General features: G+C 45.6%; 2 protein-coding genes across 9 annotated transcripts in view; one reads left to right on the top strand and one right to left on the bottom strand.

Moving 5' to 3' along the window:
- Window positions 1–14,798, top strand: part of patj (PATJ crumbs cell polarity complex component) — a 220,670-nt gene extending 205,872 nt beyond the window's left edge. For all 8 annotated transcript variants that reach the window (XM_042321981.1, XM_042321982.1, XM_042321983.1 and 5 more), the window contains 3 exons: window positions 8,426–8,529; window positions 8,866–8,989; window positions 11,370–14,798. In XM_042321981.1, the coding sequence (XP_042177915.1) occupies window positions 8,426–8,529; window positions 8,866–8,989; window positions 11,370–11,516 (375 nt within the window). In that variant the 3' untranslated portion in view covers window positions 11,517–14,798. The remainder of the gene's footprint in view (window positions 1–8,425; window positions 8,530–8,865; window positions 8,990–11,369) is intronic.
- On the bottom strand, window positions 13,439–24,765 carry pdzk1ip1 (PDZK1 interacting protein 1). The gene is made up of 4 exons (XM_024421016.2): window positions 24,499–24,765; window positions 20,723–20,837; window positions 15,236–15,325; window positions 13,439–15,080 (listed from the first exon to the last, which is right to left on the bottom strand). The coding sequence occupies exons 1-4, from the start codon at window positions 24,563–24,565 to the stop codon at window positions 15,008–15,010; spliced, it is 345 nt and encodes a 114-aa protein (XP_024276784.1). The 5' UTR covers window positions 24,566–24,765; the 3' UTR covers window positions 13,439–15,007.
- Window positions 24,766–26,194: the final 1,429 nt, after the last annotated feature.

Raw genomic sequence — 26,194 nt, 5'->3', positions numbered from 1 at the left:
GATGTGTGGATTAATTGGAGGAGTAGAGGACCTTGTGTATTTCAGATAAGATAACAACTCAATGTTTATATCCCAGGACAAATTACCTAGCAACAGCAAGCTAGCTAAATAGGACAAATTAGCTAGCAAGTGCAAGCTAGCTAAATAGGACAAATTAGCTAGCAAGTGCAAGCTAGCTAAATAGGACAAATTAGCTAGCAAGTGCAAGCTAGCTAAATAGGACAAATTAGCTAGCAAGTGCAAGCTAGCTTGCCATAAATGTTTAATACTTTTCAACCGGTCCCCAAATTAATGTTATTGGTTCAGAGTTTGTTTTGATATTTTAACCTGTGTGTCGTGATTGCGTTTCGTGTGAGGGGGAGCAAAATCCATTTGTGCACAATGGCGCCGGGGTGGGTATGATGTAAGCGTGGTATGATGGTATGATCGTTGGTGCTAAGTGCACCGGTTCCAGTATCTCAGAAACGGCCGGACTTCTGAGCTTTTCATGCACAACCGTGTCTAGGGTTTAGCCCAAGAATGGCGCAACAAACATCCCGTCAGTGGCAGTCCTGTGGACGAAAACAACTTGTTGATGAGAGAGGTCGAAAGAGAATGGCAAGAATCGTGCAAGCTAACAAACAGGCAAATAACTGTGCTGCACAACAGTGATGTGCAGAATGACATCTCGGAACGCACAACTCGTTGGTCCTTGTCACGGATGGGCTATTTAGGGCTCCCGAGTGGCGCAGCAGTCAAAGGCACTGCGGTCTAAGTCACTGCATCTTAGTGCAAGAAGCATCACTGCAGTCCCTGGTTCGAATCCAGGCTGCATCACATCCAGCCGTGATTGGGAGTCCCATAGGGCAGCGCACAATGCCCAGTGTCATCCAGGTTTGGCCGGGGTAGGCTGTCATTGTAAATAAGAATTTGTCCTTAACTGACCTAGATAAATAAAGGTTAAATTTAAAAATTGCAGCAGACCACCACACCGGGTTCCACTTCTATCAGTGTGGCTCGAGTGGGCCCGGTATCACTGGACAACTAAGGAGTGGAAAAACATTGCCTGGTCCGATGAATTCCTGTTCCGTCATGCTGATGGCAGTCAGGATTTGGCGAAAGCAGCATGAGTCCGTGGACCCATCCTGCCTGGTGTCAACGGTACAGGCTGATGGTGTAATGGTGTGGGGAATGTTTTCCTGGAGCACGTTAGGTCCCTTGATACCAATTGAGCAACGAACGTTTTCCGACACTATGTAGAATCCATGCCCTGAAGAATTCAGGCGGCATAAAGGGATCCGAACCAGGTACTAGATGGCTGTACCTAATAAACTGTCCGGTGACTGTAGACATATATAAACACAGTCTTGTACAGCTAACCTTGTGGATGGACACAATTCAGTCCCATTCAAAATCCTATTTTCCCAAAACCCTAACCCATACTCTTGCCCTAGCTCCTAACCCTAGCTCCTAATCCTAGACCTTATTCTAAACCTAACATTAATTCTAACCTTAACTCTAAACCCCCTAGAAATGGCATTTGACCTCGTGGGGACTAACAAAATGTCTCCAGTTGGTCAAATCTTTGTTGGTTTAACTATTCTTGTGGGGACTTCTGGTCCACACACACACACATGTCCACACACACAAACACACTAACACCCCACTACTCATATTTATATGGCCAAATAAGGTATCAGATTTCAAACGTAATGACACCGATCACCCAATGTGTCCGCATTGTTTTTTAATTGCAGATTATTTTACCTCCATCAAAGACATATTACCTAATAAGGGACAATGATGCCATTTTATTTCCAGATATGTCAAAAAAATACATTTTCCTAACATGAATTCTTTAATTTTATTTGACCATGATGTGTGTGTATGTATTTATCAATGGGGGTGTGAGTGTGTATGCACATACATTCTCTATGTACCGTATGTGTGTGCAGTAGAAAATACTGCCGTGTGTGCGCACACCCGCCCATGCACTGTGTGGTTATCAGCTCCGTGCAGCCGGCTGGCAGTTTGGAGCACTGGGCCAGATAATCCCAGGCCTTTATGCTAATGCAGCTTTATCAGTCCAGCTCCAGGAGCCTCAGCACTGGGCTAGCCCTGCTGCATAGCGCTGATTACACACACACACACACACACACACACACACACACACACACACACACACACACACACACACACACACACACACACCACCCAGGACACCCAGCAATTACTGTTGACTACTAACCCCCTCCCTCCACACATCTCTTTCTCGCTCAGTGTCTGACTCGATCTCTCCCTCTCTCTCTCTTTCTAGTTTGTGCTGTTTCCATCTCTCGCGGTCCCTCTCACCCCTTTCTCTCTCTCTCTCCCGCTCTTTCTCACTCCTTCCCCTTTCTCTCACACTCTCCCGCTCTCTTTTTCACTCCTTCCTCTCTCTCGCTCTCTCTCCTGCTCTTTTTCACTCCTTTCTCTCTCTCTCCTGCTCTCCTTTTCACTCCTTCCCCTTTCTCTCTTTCTCACTCCTTCCCCTTTCTCTCTCTCTCTCCCGCTCTCTTTTTCACTCTTTCCCCTTTCTCTCTCTCTCTCTCCCGCTCTCTTTCTCACTCCTTCCCCTTTCGCTCTCTCCCGCTCTTTCTCACTCCTTCCCTTTTCTCTCTCTTTCTCACTCCTTCCCCTTTCTCTCTCTCTCTCTCGCTCTCTTTCTCACTCCTTCCCCTTTCTCTCTCGCTCTCTTTCTCACTCCTTCCCCTTTCTCTCTCGCTCTCTTTCTCACTCCTTCCCCTTTCTCTCTCGCTCTCCCGCTCTCTTTTTCACTCCTTCCCCTTTCTCTCTCGCTCTCTCTCCTGCTCTCTTTCTCACTCCTTCCCCTTTCTCTTGCTCTCTCTCTCTCGCTCTTTCACTACTTCCCCTTTCTCTCACTCTCGCTCTTTTTCACTCCTTCCCCTTTCTCTCTCTCTCTACTGCTCTTTCTCACTCCTTCCCCTTTCTCTCTCGCTCTTTCTCACTCCTTCCCCTTTCTCTCTCGCTCTCTTTCTCACTCCTTCCCCTTTCTCTCTCGCTCTCTTTCTCACTCCTTCCCCTTTCTCTCTCGCTCTCTTTCTCACTCCTTCCCCTTTCTCTCTCGCTCTCTTTCTCACTCCTTCCCCTTTCTCTCTCGCTCTCTTTCTCACTCCTTCCCCTTTCTCTCTCGCTCTCTTTCTCACTCCTTCCCCTTTCTCTCTCTCTCGCTCCCTTTCTCACTCCTTTCTCTCTCTCTCCTGCTCCCTTTTTCACTCCTTCCCCTTTCTCTCCTGCTCTCTCACTCCTTCCCCTTTCTCTCCCGCTCTCTCACTCCTTCCCCTTTCTCTCTCTCTCTCGCTCTCTCACTCCTTCCCCTTTCTCTCTCTCGCTCTCTCACTCCTTCCCCTTTCTCGCTCTCTTTCTCACTCCTTCCCCTTTCTCTCTCGCTCTCCCGTGCTCTTTTTCACTCCTTCCCCTTTCTCTCCTTCTCGCTCTCTTTCACTCCTTCCCCTTTCTCTCTCTCCCGCTCCCTTTCTCACTCCTTTCTCTCTCTCTCTCCTGCTCCATTTTTCACTCCTTCCCCTTTCTCTCCCGCTCTCTCACTCCTTCCCCTTTCTCTCTCTCTCCCGCTCTCACTCCTTCCCCTTTCTCTCTCTCTCGCTCTCTCACTCCTTCCCCTTTCTCTCTCTCTCCCGCTCTCACTCCTTCCCCTTTCTCTCTCTCCCGCTCTCTTTTTCACTCCTTCCCCTTTCTCTCTCTCCCGCGCTCTTTTCCTCCTTCCCTTTCTCTCTCTCTCCCGCGCTCTTTTCCTCCTTCCCCTTTCTCTCTCTCTCCCGCGCTCTTTTCCTCCTTCCCCTTTCTCTCCCTCTCCCGCGCTCTTTTCACTCCTTCCCCTTTCTCTCTCTCTCCCGCGCTCTTTTCACTCCTTCCCCTTTCTCTCTCTCTCCCGCTCTCACTCCTTCCCCTTTCTCTCTCTCCCGCTCTCTTTTTCACTCCTTCCCCTTTTCTCTCTCTCCCGCGCTCTTTTCCTCCTTCCCCTTTCTCTCTCTCTCCGCGCTCTTTTCACTCCTTCCCCTTTCTCTCTCTCTCCCGCGCTCTTTTCCTCCTTCCCCTTTCTCTCTCTCTCCCGCGCTCTTTTCACTCCTTCCCCTTTCTCTCTCTCTCCCGCGCTCTTTTTCACTCCTTCCCCTTTCTCTCTCTCTCCCGCTCTCTTTTCCTCCTTCCCTTTTCTCTCTCTCTCCCGCGCTCTTTTTCCTCCTTCCCCTTTCTCTCTCTCTCTCCCACTCTTTTCCTCCTTCCCCTTTCTCTCTCTCTCCCGCGCTCTTTTCACTCCTTCCCCTTTTCTCTCTCTCTCTCTCCCGCGCTCTTTTCACTCCTTCCCCTTTCTCTCTCGCTCTCCCGTGCTCTTTTCCTCCTTCCCCTTTCTCTCCTTCTCGCTCTCTTTCACTCCTTCCCCTTTCTCTCTCTCCCGCTCCTTTCTCCTCCTTTCTCTCTCTCTCTCTCTCCTGCTCCATTTTCCTCCTTCCCCTTTCTCTCCCGCTCTCTCTCCTTCCCCTTTCTCTCTCTCTTTCACTCCTTCCCCTTTCTCTCTCTCGCTCTCTCCTCCTTCCCCTTTCTTCTCCTCCTTCCCCTTTCTCTCTCTCTCTCTCTCGCTCTCTCACTCCTTCCCCTTTCTCTCTCTCTCCGCTCTCTTCCTTCCCCTTTCTCTCTCTCTCTCGCTCTCTCCTCCTTCCCGTGCTCTTTTTCACTCCTTCCCCTTTCTTCTCTCTCCCGCTCTCTTTTCCTCCTTCCCCTTTCTCTCTCTCTCCCGCTCTCTTTTCCTCCTTCCCCTTTCTCTCTCTCTCCGCTCTCTTTTTCCTCCTTCCCCTTTCTCTCTCTCTCCCGCTCTCTTTTCCTCCTTCCCCTTTCTCTCTGTCTCTCCCGCTCTCTTTTCACTCCTTCCCCTTTCTCTCTCTCTCTCCCGCTCTCTTTTCACTCCTTCCCCTTTCTCTCTCTCTCTCCCGCTCTCTTTTTCCTCCTTCCCCTTTCTCTCTCTCTCTCCCGCTCTCTTTTTCCTCCTTCCCCTTTCTCTCTCTCTCTCCCGCTCTCTTTTCACTCCTTCCCCTTTCTCTCTCTCTCTCCCGCTCTCTTTTTCACTCCTTCCCCTCTCTCTCTCTCTCTCCCGCTCTCTTTTTCCTCCTTCCCCTTTTCTCTCTCTCGCTCTCTTTTCCTCCTTCCCCTTTCTCTCTCTCGCTCTCTTTTCCTCCTTCCCCTCTCTCTCACGCTCTCTTTTTCCTCCTTCCCCTTTCTCTCTCTCTCCCGCTCTCTTTTTCCTCCTTCCCCTTTTCTCTCTCTCTCTCTCCTGCTCTTTCTCACTCCTTCCCCTTTCTCTCTCGCTCTTTCTCTCCTTCCCCTTTCTCTCTCGCTCTTTCTCACTCCTTCCCCTTTCTCTCTCGCTCTTTCTCACTCCTTCCCCTTTCTCTCTCTCGCTCTCTTTTTCCTTCCCCTTTCTCTCTCTCGCTCTCTTTTTCTCCTTCCCCTCTCTCTCCCGCTCTCTTTTCCTCCTTCCCCTTTCTCTCTCTCTCTCCCGCTCTCTTTTTCACTCCTTCCCCTCTCTCTCTCTCCCGCTCTCTTTTCCTCCTTCCCCTTTCTCTCTCTCTCTCCCGCTCTCTTTTTTCCTTCCCCCTTTCTCTCTCTCGCTCTCTTTTTCACTCCTTCCCCTCTCTCTCACGCTCTCTTTTTCACTCCTTCCCCTTTTCTCTCTCTCCCGCTCTCTTTTTCCTCCTTCCCCTTTCTCTCTCTCTCTCTCTCTACTGCTCTTTCTCACTCCTTCCCCTTTCTCTCTCGCTCTTTCTCACTCCTTCCCCTTTCTCTCTCGCTCTTTCTCACTCCTTCCCCTTTCTCTCTCGCTCTTTCTCACTCCTTCCCCTTTCTCTCTCGCTCTTTCTCACTCCTTCCCCTTTCTCTCTCGCTCTCTTTCTCACTCCTTCCCCTTTCTCTCTCTCCCGCTCCCTTTCTCACTCCTTTCTCTCTCTCTCCTGCTCCCTTTTTCCCTCCTTCCCCTTTCTCTCCTGCTCTCTCCTCCTTCCCCTTTCTCTCCCGCTCTCTCACTCCTTCCCCTTTCTCTCCCGCTCTCTCACTCCTTCCCCTTTCTCTCCCGCTCTCTCACTCCTTCCCCTTTCTCTCTCTCGCTCTCTCACTCCTTCCCCTTTCTCGCTCTCTTTCTCACTCCTTCCCCTTTCTCGCTCTCTTTCTCACTCCTTCCCCTTTCTCTCTCGCTCTCCCGTGCTCTTTTTCACTCCTTCCCCTTTCTCTCCTTCTCGCTCTCTTTCACTCCTTCCCCTTTCTCTCTCTCCCGCTCCCTTTCTCCTCCTTTCTCTCTCTCTCTCGCTCTCTCACTCCTTCCCCGTGCTCTTTTCCTCCTTCCCCTTTCTCTCTCTCTCCCGCGCTCTTTTCCTCCTTCCCCTTTCTCTCTCTCCCGCTCTCTTTTCCTCCTTCCCCTTTCTCTCTCCCGCGCTCTTTCACTCCTTCCCCTTTCTCTCTCTCTCCCGCGCTCTTTTCCTCCTTCCCCTTTCTCTCTCTCTCCCGCGCTCTTTTCCTCCTTCCCCTTTCTCTCTCTCTCCCGCTCTCTTTTTCCTCCTTCCCCTTTCTCTCTCTCTCTCTCCCGCGCTCTTTTCACTCCTTCCCCTTTCTCTCTCTCTCTCCCGCGCTCTTTTCCTCCTTCCCTTTCTCTCTCTCTCTCTCCCCGCTCTTTTTCACTCCTTCCCCTTTTCTCTCTCTCCCCTCTCTTTTTCCTCCTTCCCCTTTCTCTCTCTCTCTCCCGCTCTCTTTTTCCTCCTTCCCCTTTCTCTCTCTCTCTCCCGCTCTCTTTTCACTCCTTCCCCTTTTCTCTCTCTCTCCCGCTCTCTTTTCACTCCTTCCCCTTTTCTCTCTCTCTCCCGCTCTCTTTTCACTCCTTCCCCTTTCTCTCTCTCTCTCTCTCCCGCTCTCTTTTCCTCCTTCCCCTTTCTCTCTCTCTCTCCCGCTCTCTTTTTCCTCCTTCCCCTTTCTCTCTCTCTCTCTCTCCCGCTCTTTTCCTCCTTCCCCTTTCTCTCTCTCTCTCTCTCCCGCTCTCTTTTCACTCCTTCCCCTTTCTCTCTCTCCCGCTCTCTTTTTCTCCTTCCCCTTTCTCTCTCTCTCTCCCGCTCTCTTTTTCACTCCTTCCCCTTTCTCTCTCTCTCTCCCGCTCTCTTTTTCACTCCTTCCCCTTTTTCTCTCTCTCTCCCGCTCTTTTCACTCCTTCCCCTTTTTCTCTCTCTCCCGTGCTCTTTTTCCTCCTTCCCCTTTCTCTCTCTCTGCTCTTTTCACTCCTTCCCCTTTCTCTCTCTCCCGCTCTTTTCACTCCTTCCCCTTTTCTCTCTCTCTCTCCCGCGCTCTTTTCACTCCTTCCCCTTTCTCTCTCTCTCTCTCCCGCGCTCTTTTCACTCCTTCCCCTTTTCTCTCTCCTCGCTCTTTTCTCCTTCCCCTTTCTCTCTCTCTCTCCCGCTCTTTTTCTCCTTCCCCTTTCTCTCTCTCTCTCCCGCTTTTCCCACTCCCTTTTCCTCCTTCCCCTCTCTCTCTCTCCCGCTCCCTTTTCACTCCTTCCCTTTCTCTCTCCGCTCCCTTTTCCTCCTTCCCCTTTCTCGCTCTCGCTCTCTTTTTCCTCCTTCCCCTTTCTCTCTCTCTCGCTCTCTTTTTCTCCTTCCCCTTTCTCTCTCTCTCCCTCTTTTCCTCCTTCCCCTTTCTCTCTCTCTTGCTCTCTTTTCCTCCTTCCCCTTTCTCTCTCTCTCGCTCTCTTTTCCTCCTTCCCCTTTTCTCTCTCCCTCTTTTTCACTCCTTCCCCTTTCTCTCTCTCTCTCTCTCTCGCTCTCTTTTTCACTCCTTCCCCTTTCTCTCTCTCTCTCCCTCTCTCTTTCTCCAGAAAGAAGGTATCAGTAAGATTAGTGCAGGCGACGGCTGGGGAGCGTTCCACTAATGTTCCTTCGCACAGCCAACAAGTCGTCCGTTAATTAGCCTTTGTTTGTTGTTGTTTTTCATATTTTTAATTGCCTCCCGCTTGATTTAAATATGGAAATGAACGGATGCTGACTGAACGTCACCGCCCGCCGTAGTTGGCTGGCTGACTATCTCGTTAAACGAGAGGACTAAAACCTAACAAAGCTGTTTTCCTTGCCAAAGTTGGAGAGAGTGCGTGAGAGAGGGAGGGGGAAAGGGGAAAATGATCAATGATAACCACATTATGCTTTGTGTGGCTCTCTCTGACATTGAACCAAGACTTTGAACCAGGAGCCATATCTGTAGTACATAAAAAATAAAAATGAATTCCATTTGAAACCCACATCACATCCCTGTGACTCATCCTTGTCTATAACGCACACAAGTTCACACAGATTATACCCTGTGAATTCTAATGTCATTTGTGCATACTAATTTGTGTGTGTTGCAGGTGATCGCTGACACCAACATCAGTGCCATAGCCAGTCAGGTGGAGAGTATGTCCACTAGCACCAGCCTTCCCAACAGCCCAGACACACAGCCAGGGGAGCCAGAGTGAGTAGGACTAAGTTGCTCCTAGACACTGATCTAAGGTCATTTTTGCGTTCTCCCCTAGTGGTTAAGGTTTGGACTAGGGGAGGGTATGCTGACCCTAGAGCTGTACAATGACACAAAATTAAAGACATTCAAGTAAAAGAAGAGTAAAAATAATGCGGCACATTGTTTGAGCAAGTAGGATAAATTTACTCCTAGATAATGATTTGGGGTCAGTTTAGTGTTTTCTCCCCTTATGGTTAAGATTAGGTAATGGTAAAGCTGATCCTTGACCTGTTTAATAAGAAGCCCAGTGCCTCCTAGTCCTAAACCTCTGGTTCCTTCATGTCTCTGCAGGGCCCCCAAGCCCAAGAATATCTCTCTTGAGAAGGGTTCTGACGGCCTGGGCTTCAGCATCGTAGGGGGCTTCGGAAGCCCTCATGGAGACCTGCCCATCTACATCAAGACTGTCTTCAGCAAGGTAACTAACTCCACTTTGCACCATCACACGTGCCTGCAGGGTAATGTGGCTTAGCTTGCCATAGGGCAGAGTGTGTTTTTAGTTCCCCTTTGGGACACCAGATGGCAGCAGTTGCTCCTTCACCACATACACACACACATTTACACACAAACACATAATACTAACTAATCTTGTGGGGGACACACAATTCAATCCCATTCAAAATCCTATTTTTCCTAACCTTAACCCTAAAAATAACTAGCTCCTAAACCCTAATTCTAACTCTAAACCCCCTAGAAAAAGAAACTAAAGACTAAAAATGTCTTTAGTTGGTCAAAACATTTTTCTTTTACTATTCTTGTGGATTAATCTAGTCCCCACAAGTATACTTAAACACATCCACACAATAACGCATTCAAAAACAGATCAGTAATTACTTCTAAAATAGGAAGTCCAAGTAGAACTGCTCAGCGTTTTTAGCAACATGACATCTTGTTAAACCACTGAGAAGCGAGTACTTATATATGGTCATTTTCACATTTTCATACATTCATAGAATGTTTGGGAATGGCATATAGTAAGGCATTTGTGAAAATTCTATCGCAATCTATTGGGAATGCAGCTGTGCGTTTGGACAATTAATAGACACTGCAGTAAATAAAACTTTATAAAAACATCTGTCATGTCCAGGACCAGTGCGCCATAGCCAATCAGAGCTACAGTTGGCCTTAATGCAAATTAGCCGTTTGCCACACGGACCTGCCATCATTTATTTACATTTACAGTGGTAACAGCGGGACTTTAGATCATTAGAATGCGTTTGCCGAAAGCCACGAAATACACCTGAATGGATTTCTGCAAATATGTAAATACCATGGAGGTCCTCTTACATTTGGGAACTTTACAGTCCTATTGATCAAACAACCATGAAAAAGTAGGCTCCCTCTCCCTTAGTTATGCACATCAACAACGAATGCTTTGCCAGAGTGAGATGAGCTAAAAATCTAACGAGGGAACATTAAGTTAACCCTCTCAAACATTTTGACATCTGAATGGGAACTTGTCTGCGCTTGCCTGCCCATTTTGATCGAAGTCAAATACATTTGATTGAGAACTAAGGGTGCGCTCCTCCTTGCCTCCATTGTGTCACAGTGCGCTCTGGGTGGTTCGTAAATTCAGAGCGTTGTCAGATTGTCTGTTTGTAAATTCAGTGTCTTTCACTCTCCGAGTGTTCAGAGCACACACTGCGCTATTGACACTGGACGCTCTGGCTGGGGAGTAGGTTTGATCCGAGCCTTCCTCACAGTGGCAGTCAAGCACCCAAGCTAACTACCTGAAGTTGACTAGCTTGCTAGTTACTTCCAGACACGAATGAGAGAACCCCTCTCTGACCATTTTACTCGCCCTAGCAGAGCTGGTTAGGCGGTTTACATGTTATCTAGAGCGTTAGTGACTAACGAATGCTGGCAAAAAAAAAATTATCCAACGTTTACTGACACCAGTCATATTCCGCGCGGTGTTGCGCGTTGGTAAATTCATCAGATATTCTGCTCTCTGGCACACTCCAATGAGAGTGCTCTGAAATTAGAGTCGATAGCCAGAGTGAATTTACAAACGCAAAGATATGCTAACTTGGATAACAGTCGTTCAAGTTCAGCATAGCTAGCGAGCAAAGGGATTCACATTTCTTGGTAGCTAACCAAATGAAACCTGCATCACTAGCTGTAGCCACCGAAAAAACAATATGATTTAAATGTATTTTTTACAAAAACCTGTCACTCACTCACCCGCTCCTGCAATGACATGACATCCTCCCAGCAGCTAACTAGCTAGATTACGTTAGGCTCCGTGTTTTTAGCTTGCTAAATAAATAGCTACGTAAATAGATACGCTAGCCTATTAGCCACGTTATGACTGGCTTGTGATCATTGCCGTTGCTAGTTTCATTGTGTTGACTTTCCCAGCCTTGGTTACATTCGTCCGTTTTTGTCCTTAATATTGAATTATTGAAACTGAAACGGTGTGTCCCGAATAGTTGGAGGCAGTAAACAATGTACCAGGCCAGCTGTGATGTTCAACCTGATAGTAATATTTGACAACCAAGAAATGTATTGATGAATTACATTAATCATGCATTGAACTGCATCCATCTATTCTGCCAACAATGCCTTAGTGTACGTCATGGAATGTTAGGTTCTATTTCACTTATCTTTAAAACCTCTTCTGAAGTTGGTTTTGTAGCATGAACAGGGAATTTGCTGTTTTACTGATATTATGATTGTCTGTTTGTAGTTAAAAGGCCATCAGTTCCAAGGATCATAAGGTTGCTTCAAAAAACATTTGTCTTATTTCCACCACCTTTTCCCCTCACTTACTCTGTACTCCTCTGTTCTCCCTGCAGGGGGCAGCGGCGGTGGACGGGCGTCTGAAGAGGGGTGACCAGATTCTGTCAGTAAACGGAGAGAGTCTGGAGGGGGCCACCCACGAACTGGCCGTGGCCATACTGAAGAGACAGAGGGGGGCCGTCACTCTGGAAGTCCTCTCCTAGCTCACACACACACACACACACACACTTATACCCCCACTGGCAAAGCAACCATTATGGGGTTGAACTGGTTTCAACTTTCCAACGTGCAAAAAAAAACAAAAACAAGACTCTGTTCCGTTGAGTTGGCCAACATCTGATACCCATCTTCACCCTTATAAACAGCCCATTAATGAGAAAGGGGGCATTGGTTCTGGAAGGATTCGGTCACTAGGTGGCACTGCCAAGGAGAGCCCTGCCCTGTAGAGATGTAGAGAACATGTGTGCCGCACCTTGTTCAGCTGTGCCCTCAAGTGAACCATGAGAAATAAGAGGACTGTAATCTGGGGGGCTGCAGGAAGTAGTGACACCTAACTTCCTGTGTGCCATCTTAAGAGCCTCACTTTGAGGGTGCTCCGATCACTGCGCTGACAGGATAACACATCACTTCTTAAAATGGCAAATGCTTGGATATTATACAGCAAGGAATCACAGGGAAGCTTTACAGTCTCTCTGCCATTTCAGCTTTTATTTGTGTGATCGCACCCATGCTTCCTACATAGAACACTGGTAGAACAATATGAGAGGTTCAGTTGGTTGAGGTCTCTTCAACGTTAGCCTAGCGTTAGCTTAGCATCTCCCTGATCGGGAGACACTGGATAGCTGTTAGAGATGTCAGCTTCATTTGCTGCTAATGTGCAAACTGTGAGGGCGAATGGTCTCGGCAGGGAGCGGGGCTGCGACACACTAGACTGGAATAGGTCATTTAGACACACACATACTGTATATACACACCCACACACAGTAGGCTAGTGAGTCACTGTCAGGTCGACGCACATCTTCTCATTCCTCATTGCCCGCACACGATTTAAACTCGTAGTGTCATACTCTTACGCAAAGGTAGTACATTCAACAGTCTAGTCCCCTCAAACACAACTCTGGACCTTGAAGCTAGTTCCACTGTGTTTTCTTGCATTGTTGCCCTCTAATCAGGGGTCTGATTTAGACCTGGGAGGTGGGTGAAATGTAATGATCAGGTAGAACAGAAAAGCAGCAGGCTCCAGACCTCGTAGGCTCAGAGTTGAATAACCCTGCTCTAGTCTATAAGGGTGGTCAACTAAATGAATCGATTGCGTTTATGCTGAAATAACTGGTAACCTGCCGTGTACTTCTATAACACTTCATAGCATGACACAGCACCCTCTGGAGCCATTCGAACGCAGTTATCAAGGCCAACAACTGCTGTCTGGTTTATCACTCTGCAGTATGTTGTGTAGCCCTGCTAAGAGCTGTAAGCTTTTGTGCGTGTCACGAAGGAGTTTTGCCTTGTGTATGCAGATGTGAGACCGGTTATTAGTACACAGTGTTGCCAAATTATCTGAACCCCCCCCCTTTGAATCCAAGACCGTTTAGCAAAGCGAGGAAAAATATATACACTATGCGTTTGTTAGCATTGTTGCGGCAGACACGTTGCTATTAGCGATACAATATAATGTAGGCGAATCTCAGGACTTAAATCGGGCATTGTATCTGTTGCGGGGCCTGCTTGCTTTCCCCTCATATGGGTTTGTATGGAGGTTAGCCAAATCTTTACCTCCCTTTGTCGCTGACCCTGGAGTATCCCCGTAAGCCTATTTAAGGTCCTATGAAATGGTGTCAAACTACGTCCATGTCTTAGCTATGCGCCAATATATTTGTGCTCTACTTCCATGGTCATTGTCATGCCAAACAGGACTGGAACCAGGCTTTGTCTTAACTGAGCAAAGGGAGAAGGATCATTCTGATTGATGCTTTGAGTTTGACGATCCACCTCCCAGCCAATCCCGATCATTTGAACTTTGTTGGACTGGACACGTGCATTTCAATGAAGTGCCATTACTCTCTGTTTTACCTGCCTTTGTCATTGTCTTTATTTGTGTCATGCGGATGGTACTGCATGCATGTTACCGTAAGCCTATTCTTTTGTTCAGACATGTACCAACCTATACCAACGTTTTCTTATCATTTGGGGCACTATCAGAAGCAATCGGTTTCTTGTTGCGAGCCGTTGTCGTCATCTATCAAGGGTGCATTCCTTAGGCATCAAATGAAAATGGACTGAAACAGGAAGGGACACCCTGAACTTAATAAATGCTTGTTTTGTTTTGCGTAGCAAGACATTTTGCCACGGTGTGCACTAATGAATACAAACCATGTGTGGCTGTAGCTCCACACTGTTCTGTCCAGCTGCGAGAGAAGCTCACCACGTCCAACAATTACAGGATATCCTTTCTCCCTCGGCTGGAGCCTGTCGTCTGTTTCCCGTGTCGCTGCAACCCCTCCACGCTCACGGGAAGTGACAACAACTCCAAGACACTTTCAGACCCCCCTACACAGTTGTATTCATTAGGTCCCAAACGGGAGAAAGCAGACTGAAAAAAGGAGGGACTACCTGAATTTGTCCAATACAAAAACACTTGTTTTCCGTTGCAAACCATTTAGCTACGTTGTGCCATAATGAATATGACCCCGGTTAACACTAAGGAAAACCCTGCATATTAACTCTCGCGCTGTGCCTGTCTCAGTAAAAGTGCAATCTGGTGTGCGTCCTAAATACTTGTTAGGGGTCCTAGGATTTAGGGGAGGTCGGCCTATTAAGGGGACTGACTCCTGCTCTGCCGTGAGTCGCTGATGTGCTAGAGTAGATTGTTATGTGTGTGTGTGTTCATCATACATCAGTCTTATTTCTGTGAGAGCCTATTTCTATAAGTCTTAATGCCGATCCCTTTAAAGAGATTAATTTTAAACTCACTGCTACCTATTTCTTTTCCTCTCTCATGCTGTGATCTCTCCATCTACTCTAGACTTTTAGATTTTGTCTGACTTTGTCCTATGCGTGTCAATCGGCAATAGGCTGTGAGTGTTTTTACACGTGCACGTGTTCGTCAGAAGTTGGACTAATGATGATTCCGTCACGCCCAATAGTTCCGTCTATATTGCCATTGAACTGAGCGCTCGTCCGAAGCACCACAGAAAACGTCTTTCTTCACGTCATTGATCGACGGAACGCATTTTCAAATCCAAAGAAACAATCCACCCTTCCTATATATCGATGTGTGACAAACTCTGCTGTAATGACGTGTGGCTACACAGTATATCTATAGAAAAATATATTGTCTATGATCACAAATGCAAGTCTCATCTTTTAAAATATGTTTAGCCTTACTGACTGTGGTCATACACTGATGCATTTTGTGAATTCTGACTAATTGTTTGATGATGTTTTATTAAATACAAGGGGAGCACAATCATTTCCACCATGTCCTACCTCTGATCTCGAAGTGAATTTATTCCCTTGTACCACCACGTCTCATTCATACACTGATAGCAAATATTTCAGTTGCTTCCATTGTTATGAGAATTTCCCTTTTTTATTTTATTTTTCAGGTCTATTAAGCGTTGAATCACACTTTAGGCCCGTGTGTGTGTCCACGACAAACCCATACACATTGGTGTCTTGTATGGGTTCTTATCGGTCACATGGCAGTGGCTTTGTCCTCCACACTTTCAAGGGCCATGTTCTCATATGCACCCTCGTCATCTCCATTCCTGTGGGACACACACACCTATTAGAACACAACCCCTGCTGTAATTGCACACACACCAACATTTATGTATCTTTAGGTCCCAAGTATCATTTAGAAATGTAGACTACAAAACTACAGAAAATAAGTGTTTTAAGTGACATTGTTTGAGCATCTTACCTGACTGTATCCAGACTGGTATTATAGTTGTCTCTGTTGGTCTTGGCATAGCCAGTGGTCTCCACACACTCACATTCTTTGGTCTCCAGCCTTCATGCAATTGAGAATGGTAAACGTTAAAATGCTGCCTTACATTCAGTTATAACATCTTGTCAATCTCATAGTTCGGTGCAGGTGGAAAACTAGAGTCTTACTAGAGACCCAAAAACTTGTGTGCCAATACTCTAAATCTTTAGTGTGAATTACAGAGTATACCAAACATTAAGTACACCTGCTCTTTCCATGACATAGACTGACCAGGTGAAAGCTATGGTCTCTTTTTTTGTTGTTTTTTTTGTCACCTGTCAAATCCACTTCAATCAGTGTAGATGAAGGGGAGGAGACAGGTTAAAGAAGTAAGGAATGGGAAAGGATGACTTTAAACCCAACAAGGACCAGAATTAGGACATAGATAAACAAATGCAAAACCAACCGAGGGAGGAAGAGGAATGATTTCTGGAGGATAGTTCAGGCCTTGATAGGTAAACAAACATTCAGATAAACAAGCAAGCAAAATCGCACTTGGAAAGGAGGTGGTAGAATTCTGAACACTGAGTCTTAATTTAGGTGTAATGTATTTAATAGAAAAATGCATTTATCTATAGGTGCATTATTTTAATCGGTGCTTTCAGCAAGAGGCTCACGCACATCATTTTAGAGCAGAGTGCGTTGTTTAAAGAGGTCACCGTGAAGACGGATGCATTCCCTTCGCAGTGTTTCAGATACCTTGCCATCTCATATCCTGAAAATGTTACAAGTGAGTCAGGAACAAATGTATTCAAAAAATAAATTGCTAAGAGACTCTGAGGGCAGACTTCATCCTAAAAGCGAACATGGAAATGGAAGGAGACCTTTTGTTCTACACGGATCATCCTAATGCTTGGCACACAGCCCTCCACAAGACCAACAATGAACTTAAAATGTCAGAAAACAGAAGAATGAGGCAACTGTACATTTGATTCCACACCCAAATTTAACATTGATATTTATAATAACGGCACTGTGATGGCTCAAGGTTCGGAGGCCAATCTGGATCGATTTGTCCGCTACTTTGACCAAATAAAACCTCTTAAAACCTTCCCCACTGTCACTACCTACAACAGCCTCCTCTTCCTCTGTACCCTAGTAAGTAGTCCCCAGTATTCCTCTTCCTCCCTCGCCTGCAGCAGACACAGGCCTGAGCATGCCTCTCACACGGGACACCTGCAGTACCACAGCATCTTCTAGAGATCAGCCTGGTGCGCCATCATAGGGAGGAGCTCAGCTTGGTGCGCCAGCGTAGGGAGGAGATCAGCCTGGTACGCCATCATAGGGAGGAGATCAGCCTGGTGCTCCAGCGTAGGGAGGAGATCAGCCTGGTGCTCCAGCGTAGGGAGGAGATCAGCCTGGTGCGCCGGCGTAGGGAGGAGATCAGCCTGGTGCGCCGGCGTAGGGAGGAGATCAGCCTGGTGCGCCGGCGTAGGGAGGAGATCAGCTTGGTGCGCCGGCGTAGGGAGGAGATCCAGGAGCTGCGGTGTGCAATGAATAATGTTGAGTACAACCAGGATGGAAGTGCACAGACTTAGAGGAACTGTCCAGCACAGTCAACATCAGCCATGTACACAACCTGCAGAAGGAGCTACCTGAGCTGAGGCAGGAATTTCTCAGCCACCACCATCCACTCTACAGCACAGCTCAACCAGACCAGTCCCGTCTCAGCACAGCTCAACCAGATCAGGCCCGTCTCAGCACAAATCAACAACACCTGACCCATCACAGCTCTACCAGACCAGACCCAACTCAACTTAACCCAGCTCTACACACCACTGACTACTACCCTAGGGTCTGGCAAAACACTGTTGAGGGTAGTGCATCACAATGATGCAGTCCACACCATGTATCATTCACATCAGCCCTCATGCTGAGAGTTTGAAGCTTTGCCAGCCACACTGCCCTCAACACCACTATCCTCAATTCCCCCCACAACCTCTATCCCATGCTAGTTTTGGTTGGGACACTCATGGCCCCCGTGGCAGCCCCAACCCTGCAACAGGAGCCACACCAAGGCCTCCTGTGCACACCCAGAATGGAGCATTGGCAGCCACTCCGATCCCCTGCAGCAGCTCCACTCCTTTGGCGGGAGCTTCATCTGGGTGGACTGAGCTCTGCCAGTACTGCTCTTCCAGTTCCCGTCTCAGCCCCTTGCATCCAGCGACTTGCGAGAGTTCTGTCAAATGCTCAGTCTGCTCTGCTCTCACGCGGTTGTCCAGGGACCTTGGCTAAAATTCAGCTCACTCAACATAATCAATCGAATGCTTTTCTCTCTGCCAGCTTCTAGCTGACTCAACGGTTAACTCATCAGCTTCTAGTGAGTCTTTGTTTTCATTTCAACAATTTACTATCTGTTAAGCGCTCGATACCTTAAGATTGATGTGTAAAAAATAAAAATCCACTAGGGCTGATATGCTTGATCCATTTTTGCTGCAGCTCCCTGCCCCCTGATTGTTGAATCATTAACCCATATTTTTAACCAGACAGTTATTTCAGGTACTAGCCTCAAGGTTTGGAAGGCAGCCCATGTAAGAATCCTTGATTCATTCTCAGATAAGGTCTTATCTTTGGAATGTATTCTAAATGTACATCAGTCAGGTTTTAAACCAGGTCATAGCAAAAATCTCTGCTGCATCCCTAGTTATAAATTACGTGGTTAACTGTATGGATAAAAGGCAACATTGTGCTTCGCTCCACATCGGCCTGTCAAAGGCTTTCGATACCGTTGATCACTCACTGCTAATTCGGAGGCTTTTCTCAATTGATCTGGACCAGGCTGCATGTAACTGGTTTAAAAATGACTTGACCGATAGAACTCAATGTGTATCTACTGGTGGTGTTAGATCAGGTTTCCTGCATATTACAAAAGGTGTCCCGCAGGGGTCGATTCTGGGTCCTGTACTTTTGACTATTTACATTAACATTATCGACTTGTCTATAAAAAAAACTGTAACCTGCACTTGTATGCTGATGATACTGTTGTCTATTGCCCCCACGGTTGACCAGCCTCTATCTGAACTAGTCTGCCTTCATCGTATTACAGAAAAACTCTATTGACCTGAAATGAGTATTGATTGCATGTAAAACTAAGTATACGTTGTTCTCTAGAGCATGTCAAAATAAAATATGTACTTTGTATGGTGTCCACATTGATTATGTCCCGGCTTATACATTTTTGGGAATCTGGATATTGATGAGTTAGTTCATTTTTCAGTCGACGTTCTACCACTTCTTAATTAAAGCCGTTAATTGCAGTTTATTATGGGCAACTTTTTTAGTACTCATCACTGCATTCTCTACTAGAAAGTTGGTGTGCCCTCTTTGATGTCACATAGGTGGATACAAAGCTATGTTTTCATATACAGTGGGGAGAACAAGTATTTGATACACTGCCGATTTTGCAGGTTTTCCTACTTACAAAGCATGTAGAGGTCTGTAATTTTTATCATAGGTACAACTTCAACTGTGAGAGACGGAATCTAAAACAAAAATCCAGAAAATCACATTGTGTGATTTTTTTAAAAGTAATTCATTTGCATTTTATTGCGTGACATAAGTATTTGATCACCTACCAACCAGTAAGAATTCCGTCTCTCACAGACCTATTCGTTTTTCTTTAAGAAGCCCTCCCGTTCTCCACTCATTATCTGTATTAACTGCACCTGTTTGAACTCGTTACCTGTATAAAAGTCACCTGTCCATACACTCAATCAAACAGACTCCAACCTCCACAATTGCCAAGACCAGAGAGCTGTTTAAGAACATCGGGGATAAAATTGTAGACCTGCACAGGGCTGGGATGAGCTACAGGACAATAGGCAAGCAGCTTGGTGAGAAGGCACCAACTGTTGGCGCAATTATTAGAAAATGGAATAAGTTCAAGATGACGGTCAATCACCCTCAGTCTGGAGCTCCATGCAAGATCTCACCTCATGGGGCATCATTCTTTGGGGATGGTTTTCTGCAAAGGGGACAGGACGACTGCACCGTATTGAGGGGAGGATGGGGCCATGTATCGCGAGATCTTGGCCAACAACCTCCTTCCCTCAGTAAGAGCATTGAAGATGGGTCGTGGCTGGGTCTTCCAGCATGACAACGACCCGAAAGACACAGCCAGGGCAACTAAGGAGTGGCTCCATATGAAGCATCTCAAAGTCCTGGAGTGGCCTAGCTAGTCTCCAGACCTGAACCCAATAGAAAATCTTTTTAGGGAGCTTAAAGTCCGTATTGCCCAGTGACAGCCCCGAAACCTGAAGGATCTGGAGAAGGTCTGTATGGAGGAGTGGGCCAAAATCCCTGCTGCAGTGTGTGCAAACCTGGTCAAGAACTACAGGAAATGTATGATCTCTGTAATTGCAAACAAAGGTTTCTGTACCAAATATTAAGTTCTGCTTTTCTGATGTATCAAATACTCATGTCATGCAATAAAATGCTAATTAATTGCTTAAAAATCATAATGTGATTTTCTGGATTTTTGATTTAGATTCAGTCTCACAGTTGAAGTGTACCTATGATAAAAATTACAGACCTCTACATGCTTTGTAAGTAGGAAAACCTGCAAAATCGGCAGTGTATCAAATACTTGTTCTCCCCACTGTATAAAGCCATTTTACAAAAAGTCACAGTGTACCGAACATCTTTACTTAACTTTAGACCTACAAGTCTACACCCGGTCTCAGGGATGGTTAACTCTGGGAATTCCTTTGGTCTCTACTGAGTTGGGTAAGTCAGCTTTTAGTTTTCTTGCACCTGTTCCACAAATAAATCTTCAAAATGTTCATAAATGTGATGTTCTGGTGAATTCAGAAGGCTGATTGATGACCTTAATACAGTTTTGTTTTTTTTTGCTTTCTGCTTACATATTGTATTAATATTGATGTGTATTTTCTGTAATTTATGTAATCCAGGGCTCATCTTTAAAAGAGACCTTGGTCTCTATGACTCCCTGATAAAAATTGGAGTCAACATGGGCCAGCATCCCACTGGACCGCTTTCAACACCTTGTTGAGTCCATGACCTGACGAATTTAGGCTGTTCTGAGGCCAAAAGGAGGGGGTGCAACTCAATTTTAGGAAGGCGATCATGATGTTTGGTATACTCTGTGTACTTCAAAACCATGTCTGGCTACAGTATGTTTAAAAATGTTGCCTGTCAAATCCTTGCTTCCGTCAAACTTGTTTCCTCGATTCCTTGCCTCTCTCCCAACGCTCATTCGAGGATGTCTGAAGAAGTAACCTTTAATCCTCTCCTCCGATGTGCTTTGAGAGGGAGGTGAGGAAATTGCACAAAGGACAGATGAAGCAAGTATTTTATGCCTATTAAAGTTTTCAGACTCAGCCTATGATAGTGTTGACTGTCCTACTACTGTAGCTATATGGACTGGAGATGGTCAGGTGTCACAGTGATTTATAGGCTTACCTTGAGTCCTGACACCAGGCCTTGTTGACCAGAAACGCCACGAAGATGAGGAAGAGAAACACACCCACAGCTATGATGCCTGTCAGCCACTGGGGCAGTGTCCGATCCACCTTACCTTTTAAAGAGTCAGGCCATAGACGGGTTAGCTGACAACGTCACGAAAACGATACGCACGCATCAATGGGGCAGAAGTCCATGTGTTGTTGTGATTCTGGATGGCCAGATAGCGATCAACAATCAGAAGAAGCTGCCGTGTGGGGAATCGTAGGTGGCTCGTTTCAGCTAGATTAATTTTGTTTTTGATACCAGGTCCTGTTTTGAGGTGTTTTGACTGATATCATGTCTATGCTAACATGGCAAAAATGTGCTCATAGTGCAAATGTATTTGTTTTCAATAAATATGGAGACAAAATATAGTTTACACGTTGATAAAGATCTAAGCCAAAGCCGACTGTTTTGCCCCATATTTGCGCACGGATCGGATTTGTTGTTAAACGTCCGACCGCCTACACTTTACTTAAAGCATTTTTTTAAGTGCTTATATTCAATCTAGGCAAGGCCAGGTGCAATATGTCTGTCACATGTCATTCTAATTCTCTGTAATGTAATTTTCATTCTCTTGAGTTATCCTCCCAGTTGATGCGATTACTAACATTGCATTCATGATGTTTTTGTTTTTTTGTGAGGTCCGGACAGGCCTTGATTTCAATGTCCATAGATATCCGGTTCGGACCGGTCTATTTTTTCCCCCAAACATACACTGCATTCAGTTAGTATTCAGACCCCTTCCCTTTTTCCAACATTTGATACGTTACAGCCTTATTCTAAAATGGATTAAAAATATATAATTCTCATCAATCTACATTCGATTTTTAAAACTTATTTTGTACAATAACCCATAATGGAAAAAGTAAAAACATTAGTTTTTTTTGCCAAAATGAAAAATAAACATACATTGTTTACGTGAGTATTCAGGCCCTTTACTATGAGACTCGAAGTTGAGCTCCAGTGCATCCTGTTTGCATTGATCATCCTTGATGTTTCTATAACTTGATTGGAGTCCACCTGTGGTAAATTAAATTAATTGAATATGATTTGGAAAGGCACACAGCTGTCTATTCTGTATAAGGTCCCACAGTTGACAGTGCATGCCAGAGCAAAAACCAAGCCATGAGGTCGAAGTAATTGTCGGTAGAGCTCCAAGACTTGGAGCAAATCAAACAAGGTACAAATCTGTCGTTCTGCCCCTGAACAGGCAGTTAACCCACTGTTCCCAGGCCGTCATTGAAAATAAGAATGTGTTCTTAACTGACTTGCCTGGTTAAATAAAGGTAAAATAAAAAGACTGGATAGTGTCGAGGCAAAGATCTGGGCAAGGGTACCAAAATAAACGTTTGGAACCACCAAGACTCTTCCTAGAGCTGGCCGACCGGCCAAACTGAGCAATCGGGACAGAATGGCCTTGGTCAAGGAGGTGACCAAGAACCCAATGGTCACTCTGACAGTGCTCCAGAGTTCCCCTGTGGAGATGGGAGAACCTTCCAGAAGCACAACCATCACTGCAGCACTCCACCAATCAAGCCTTTATGGTAGAGTGGCCAGACAGATGCCTCTCCTCGGTAAAAGGCACATGACAGCCTGCTTGGAATTTGCCAAAAGGCACCTAAAGGACTCTCAGACCTTGAGAAACAAGATTCTTTGGTCTGATTGAACTCTTTGGCTAGAATGCTTCACGTCTGGAAGAAACCTGACACCATCCCTACGTTGAAGCATGGTGGTTGCAGCATTTTGCTGTGGGGATGTTTTTCAGCTGCAGGGACTAGAAGACTAGTTTGGATAAAGGGAAAGATGAACAGAGCAAAGTACAGAAAGATCCCTGATGAAAACCTCCTCTGGACCTCCGTCTGGGGCGAAGGTTCACCTTCCAACAGGACAATGACCCTAAGCACACAGCCAAGGCAACACATGAGTGGCTTCAGGACAAATCTCTGAACGTCCTTGAGAAGCCCAGCCAAAGCCCGGACTTGAACTCGATCGAGCATCTCTGGAGAGACCTGAGAAAAGATGTGCAGCGATGCTCCCCATCCAACCTGACAGAGCTTGAGAGGATCTGCAGAGAAGAATGGGAGAAACTCCAGAGATGTAGATGTGCCATGCTTGTAGCATCATACCCAAGAAGAGTCTGTAATCGCTGCCAAAGTTGCTTCAACAAAGTACTGAGTAAAGGGTCTGAATACTTACGTAAATGTAATTGTTCAGTTTGTTTAAATGTGCAATGTCTAAAAACGTTTTTTTTACTTTGTCATAATGTGTGTAGATTAGGATTTTTTTTAATCCATTTTTGAATAAGTCTAACGTAACAAAATTGAGAAAAGTTCAAGGGGTCTGAATACTTTCGGAATGCACTGTAGACTTGACTAATTGTTTCAGATTACGTACGATCCGGACCGGCCTTGATTTGACCCAAACTTAGATGTCTATAATTGGTTCAGATTTGTTCGAGACTGCACCAAATCGGAACCAATCACATAGACATCTATGTTTCACGAGTTTGGACAGCACATCGGTGTACAGTACATAGTAAAGAAAAGTCGTTTGCAACAAGCTTTGTCTCACATCAGAATTAGAAGTTCATCCATGTTTCTCAATCGTCACATTTTGAAGTGTTTTTAAGGTTAGGCATTAACTCCGAAATCTTAATGTTAGACATTAACTCTGAATGTTTAAGGTAAGGGTCAAGGTTTAGGATAGGCTTAAAACAACAATCTTAAAAGCAACTTTCTATCGCTGGATTCAAACATGTAACCTTTGGCACCAGAGGCAGAGGCAGATGCAAATGCCCATTCCCATGAACAATGCCCTTGCAAAAACCCAAACCAACTTGAAGGTAACAGTGCCCTTTGTTGCCCCTAGTGGCCGGTATCCACGTAATTTCCCGACGTCATCAGACATGGATGGACGTCGAATACTGACTTGTATCACGGGTGACCTGGCTGCAAATGTGTACTTGTTTGGGAGGCAGAGCGCATTAGAATAAAACCCAGCATGTTTAGTAAGTGTTTCTTTTTACATTTACATGTTGGTCATTCAGCAGATGCTCAGAGCGACTTAGTCAGTGGATTCATCTAAGGTACATAAACAACTACATATCGAAGTCATAGCAAGAAGAATAAATTCTGTAACCGTTACTATGAATGATAATGCTGTAGAAGTGGTCTGTTTGTTCTGTGTGCTGGACAACTTTGAACATCATCGCTGCCAGGTTTTCAAAAAGCTAACGTAAGTGCATGTGACAGACGGGAGAAATAATAAATATTCTATGTTGCAATCTTCAGCCGGCTCCTCTTTCCTGTATTAATAGGCTTGGAAAAATCTTATTGTAATGTAATGCTTACTTCTTTGGGAATGTGGAGTTGAAATTTTGCCATCGAATTAATGATTGAAATATATGCATTTCCAACATCTGGAAATTATGTATTTTCAATGTTCGGAAATTATGTATTTTCACATTTTATTCAACACTTAAAATGCACCATTTTGCTTACTGGGAATTGACTAGAGGGAACGAGTACATAGTGAACCGATACATTCATCATTCTGGAATTTACCGTAAAAGACTGAAAAAAAAGCCCACTGTTAGGGAATGAAATTACTTCCTATCCTTCCCATCCTATTACCAACAGTGAATTGGACCAGCATGCAGAGTCACATAAAGGCAGCTATTTTCTTTATAGGGTACTATTAACTTCAAAATAACCATGAGTTTGAGTTCTTACCTATTTGAGCTGTGACGACTCCCAGAGTTAGCATCAACCAAAGAATCCCTGTTGTCGCTCTACCCATTGTTGAGTCTCACTGAAAATCCCCAAATGAAGTTTTAGGATCACAAAATAGGCTTGCGAGCAGCTCTTCAAAATGTATGTGTGTTCTCAAAGGTTTAGGATTGTTTTTGGAATGTAGAGCACACACATCCTGGTTCTGTCGTCAGTGAATGATTTACCCAAACTTGCTTAAACAAAACATCTGGTCATTCAATAATAATAGCGATAACTTCTAAGGTTTTATTTGATCGTTTTGGGAAGATAATGACATTTGTAGGCCATCCATTAACTTATTCAGTAGAAATATCAAATGGTAAAAAGAGAATAATCCTGTACCCTTGATACAGTTGATTTTCCCCTATAGTGACCAGGAAATACAACAGCTGCCCGGTGAAAACACATGGAAACCTAGAGAATATACAGTAATCTCTGAAGGACTTTGGTTTGGTGAGTGAGTGTTCAATCAGTCTCATGACCAAACTTCTAATATGTCACTGGACGTCTGGTTTAAAAAGTAATCTATTGAGCTCTGTTTTGCCTACTAAGGAGTTAACATTTGACAGTGTTCCAAGATTAACGTGTAATAGCCTAAATTCAGGCTTAACTATTCATTCTAACATTATTTACATCTGTATATAAGGATCATTTCTAAGTATAAAACTATATTCAAAAGGCTAAGGAGATCTTGACAAATGCACAAGTCTGAACCGACATTATGCAAAAAGTGACTTTGCACTGAAATCCGGCATTCAGAAGAATGGTGCTTTGGTATTTTCAGTATTCAGCAGCTACCAGCTATTGTAGCCAGCATGGGTCAAGTTAGTGCGGTGGGCTTCGCATACTGTAGGTGCATGTTGTTATTTTAGGCATGAGAGAGAATGGGAGAAAGTGGAAATGAAAGATGGTTGATTAGTAGAGCAGAGAGGGAGAGGTGTTGGAAGGACAGGGGACACACCCCCTCTGGACTCCAGGGACACATGATGAGCATCTCTTTGTGTGTGTCCGTCCGTCTATCTGTCTGTCTCTCTGTCCGCCTGTCTATACAGTGCATCAACACCAGGCTTTGTCCCAACCTCAGCACCAGCCAAATTAGCAGGTCCCTTTTCACTCAGCCCCACCCCCTCATTATCAGCCTCCCGCCTCTCTCTCTCTCTCTCTCTCACATACACATACATACAGACACACCTCAGGGGAGTAGGCAGGCTGGGATGTGTGGCCAGATAGCAGCCCTGGGAGCCAGTAGCAGCGGTTCTCCCCACTGTCCCGTTACTGGCTGAGAACCAGCCCTCTGCTCTGTTCTCTGGGGCCAGCACAACTCCCCTATGGCCCATCCCATCCAGCCCACCATCAACCACACACAGAGGGAGGGAGGAGGCCGTTAATTGATTTCTCTCCAGCCCTGTCGGTCTCGTTATCTCCAGCCATAAAGATGTTTTATTTTGTTATCTGTCTGTAACACTTGTCTTTGTTGGGAGGGTCCCTTGGAGATCTATCCTGGGGTGTGACACAAATGGAGCCCTAGTCCCTATATAGTGCACTACTCCGGTCAAAAGGAGAACACTATGTTTGGAATAGGGTGCCATTTGGGATGCCGATCTGGTTTGTCGCCTCACTGCTCTGACTGCTCTCTTCCACCTGTGTTCTCATGGGA

This window comes from Oncorhynchus tshawytscha, linkage group LG05 (assembly GCF_018296145.1).
Source record: "Oncorhynchus tshawytscha isolate Ot180627B linkage group LG05, Otsh_v2.0, whole genome shotgun sequence".
Taxonomy (NCBI): domain Eukaryota; kingdom Metazoa; phylum Chordata; class Actinopteri; order Salmoniformes; family Salmonidae; genus Oncorhynchus; species Oncorhynchus tshawytscha.
Note: the sequence above shows the minus strand (reverse complement) of the source record. Positions and strands in the feature narration are given on the sequence as shown.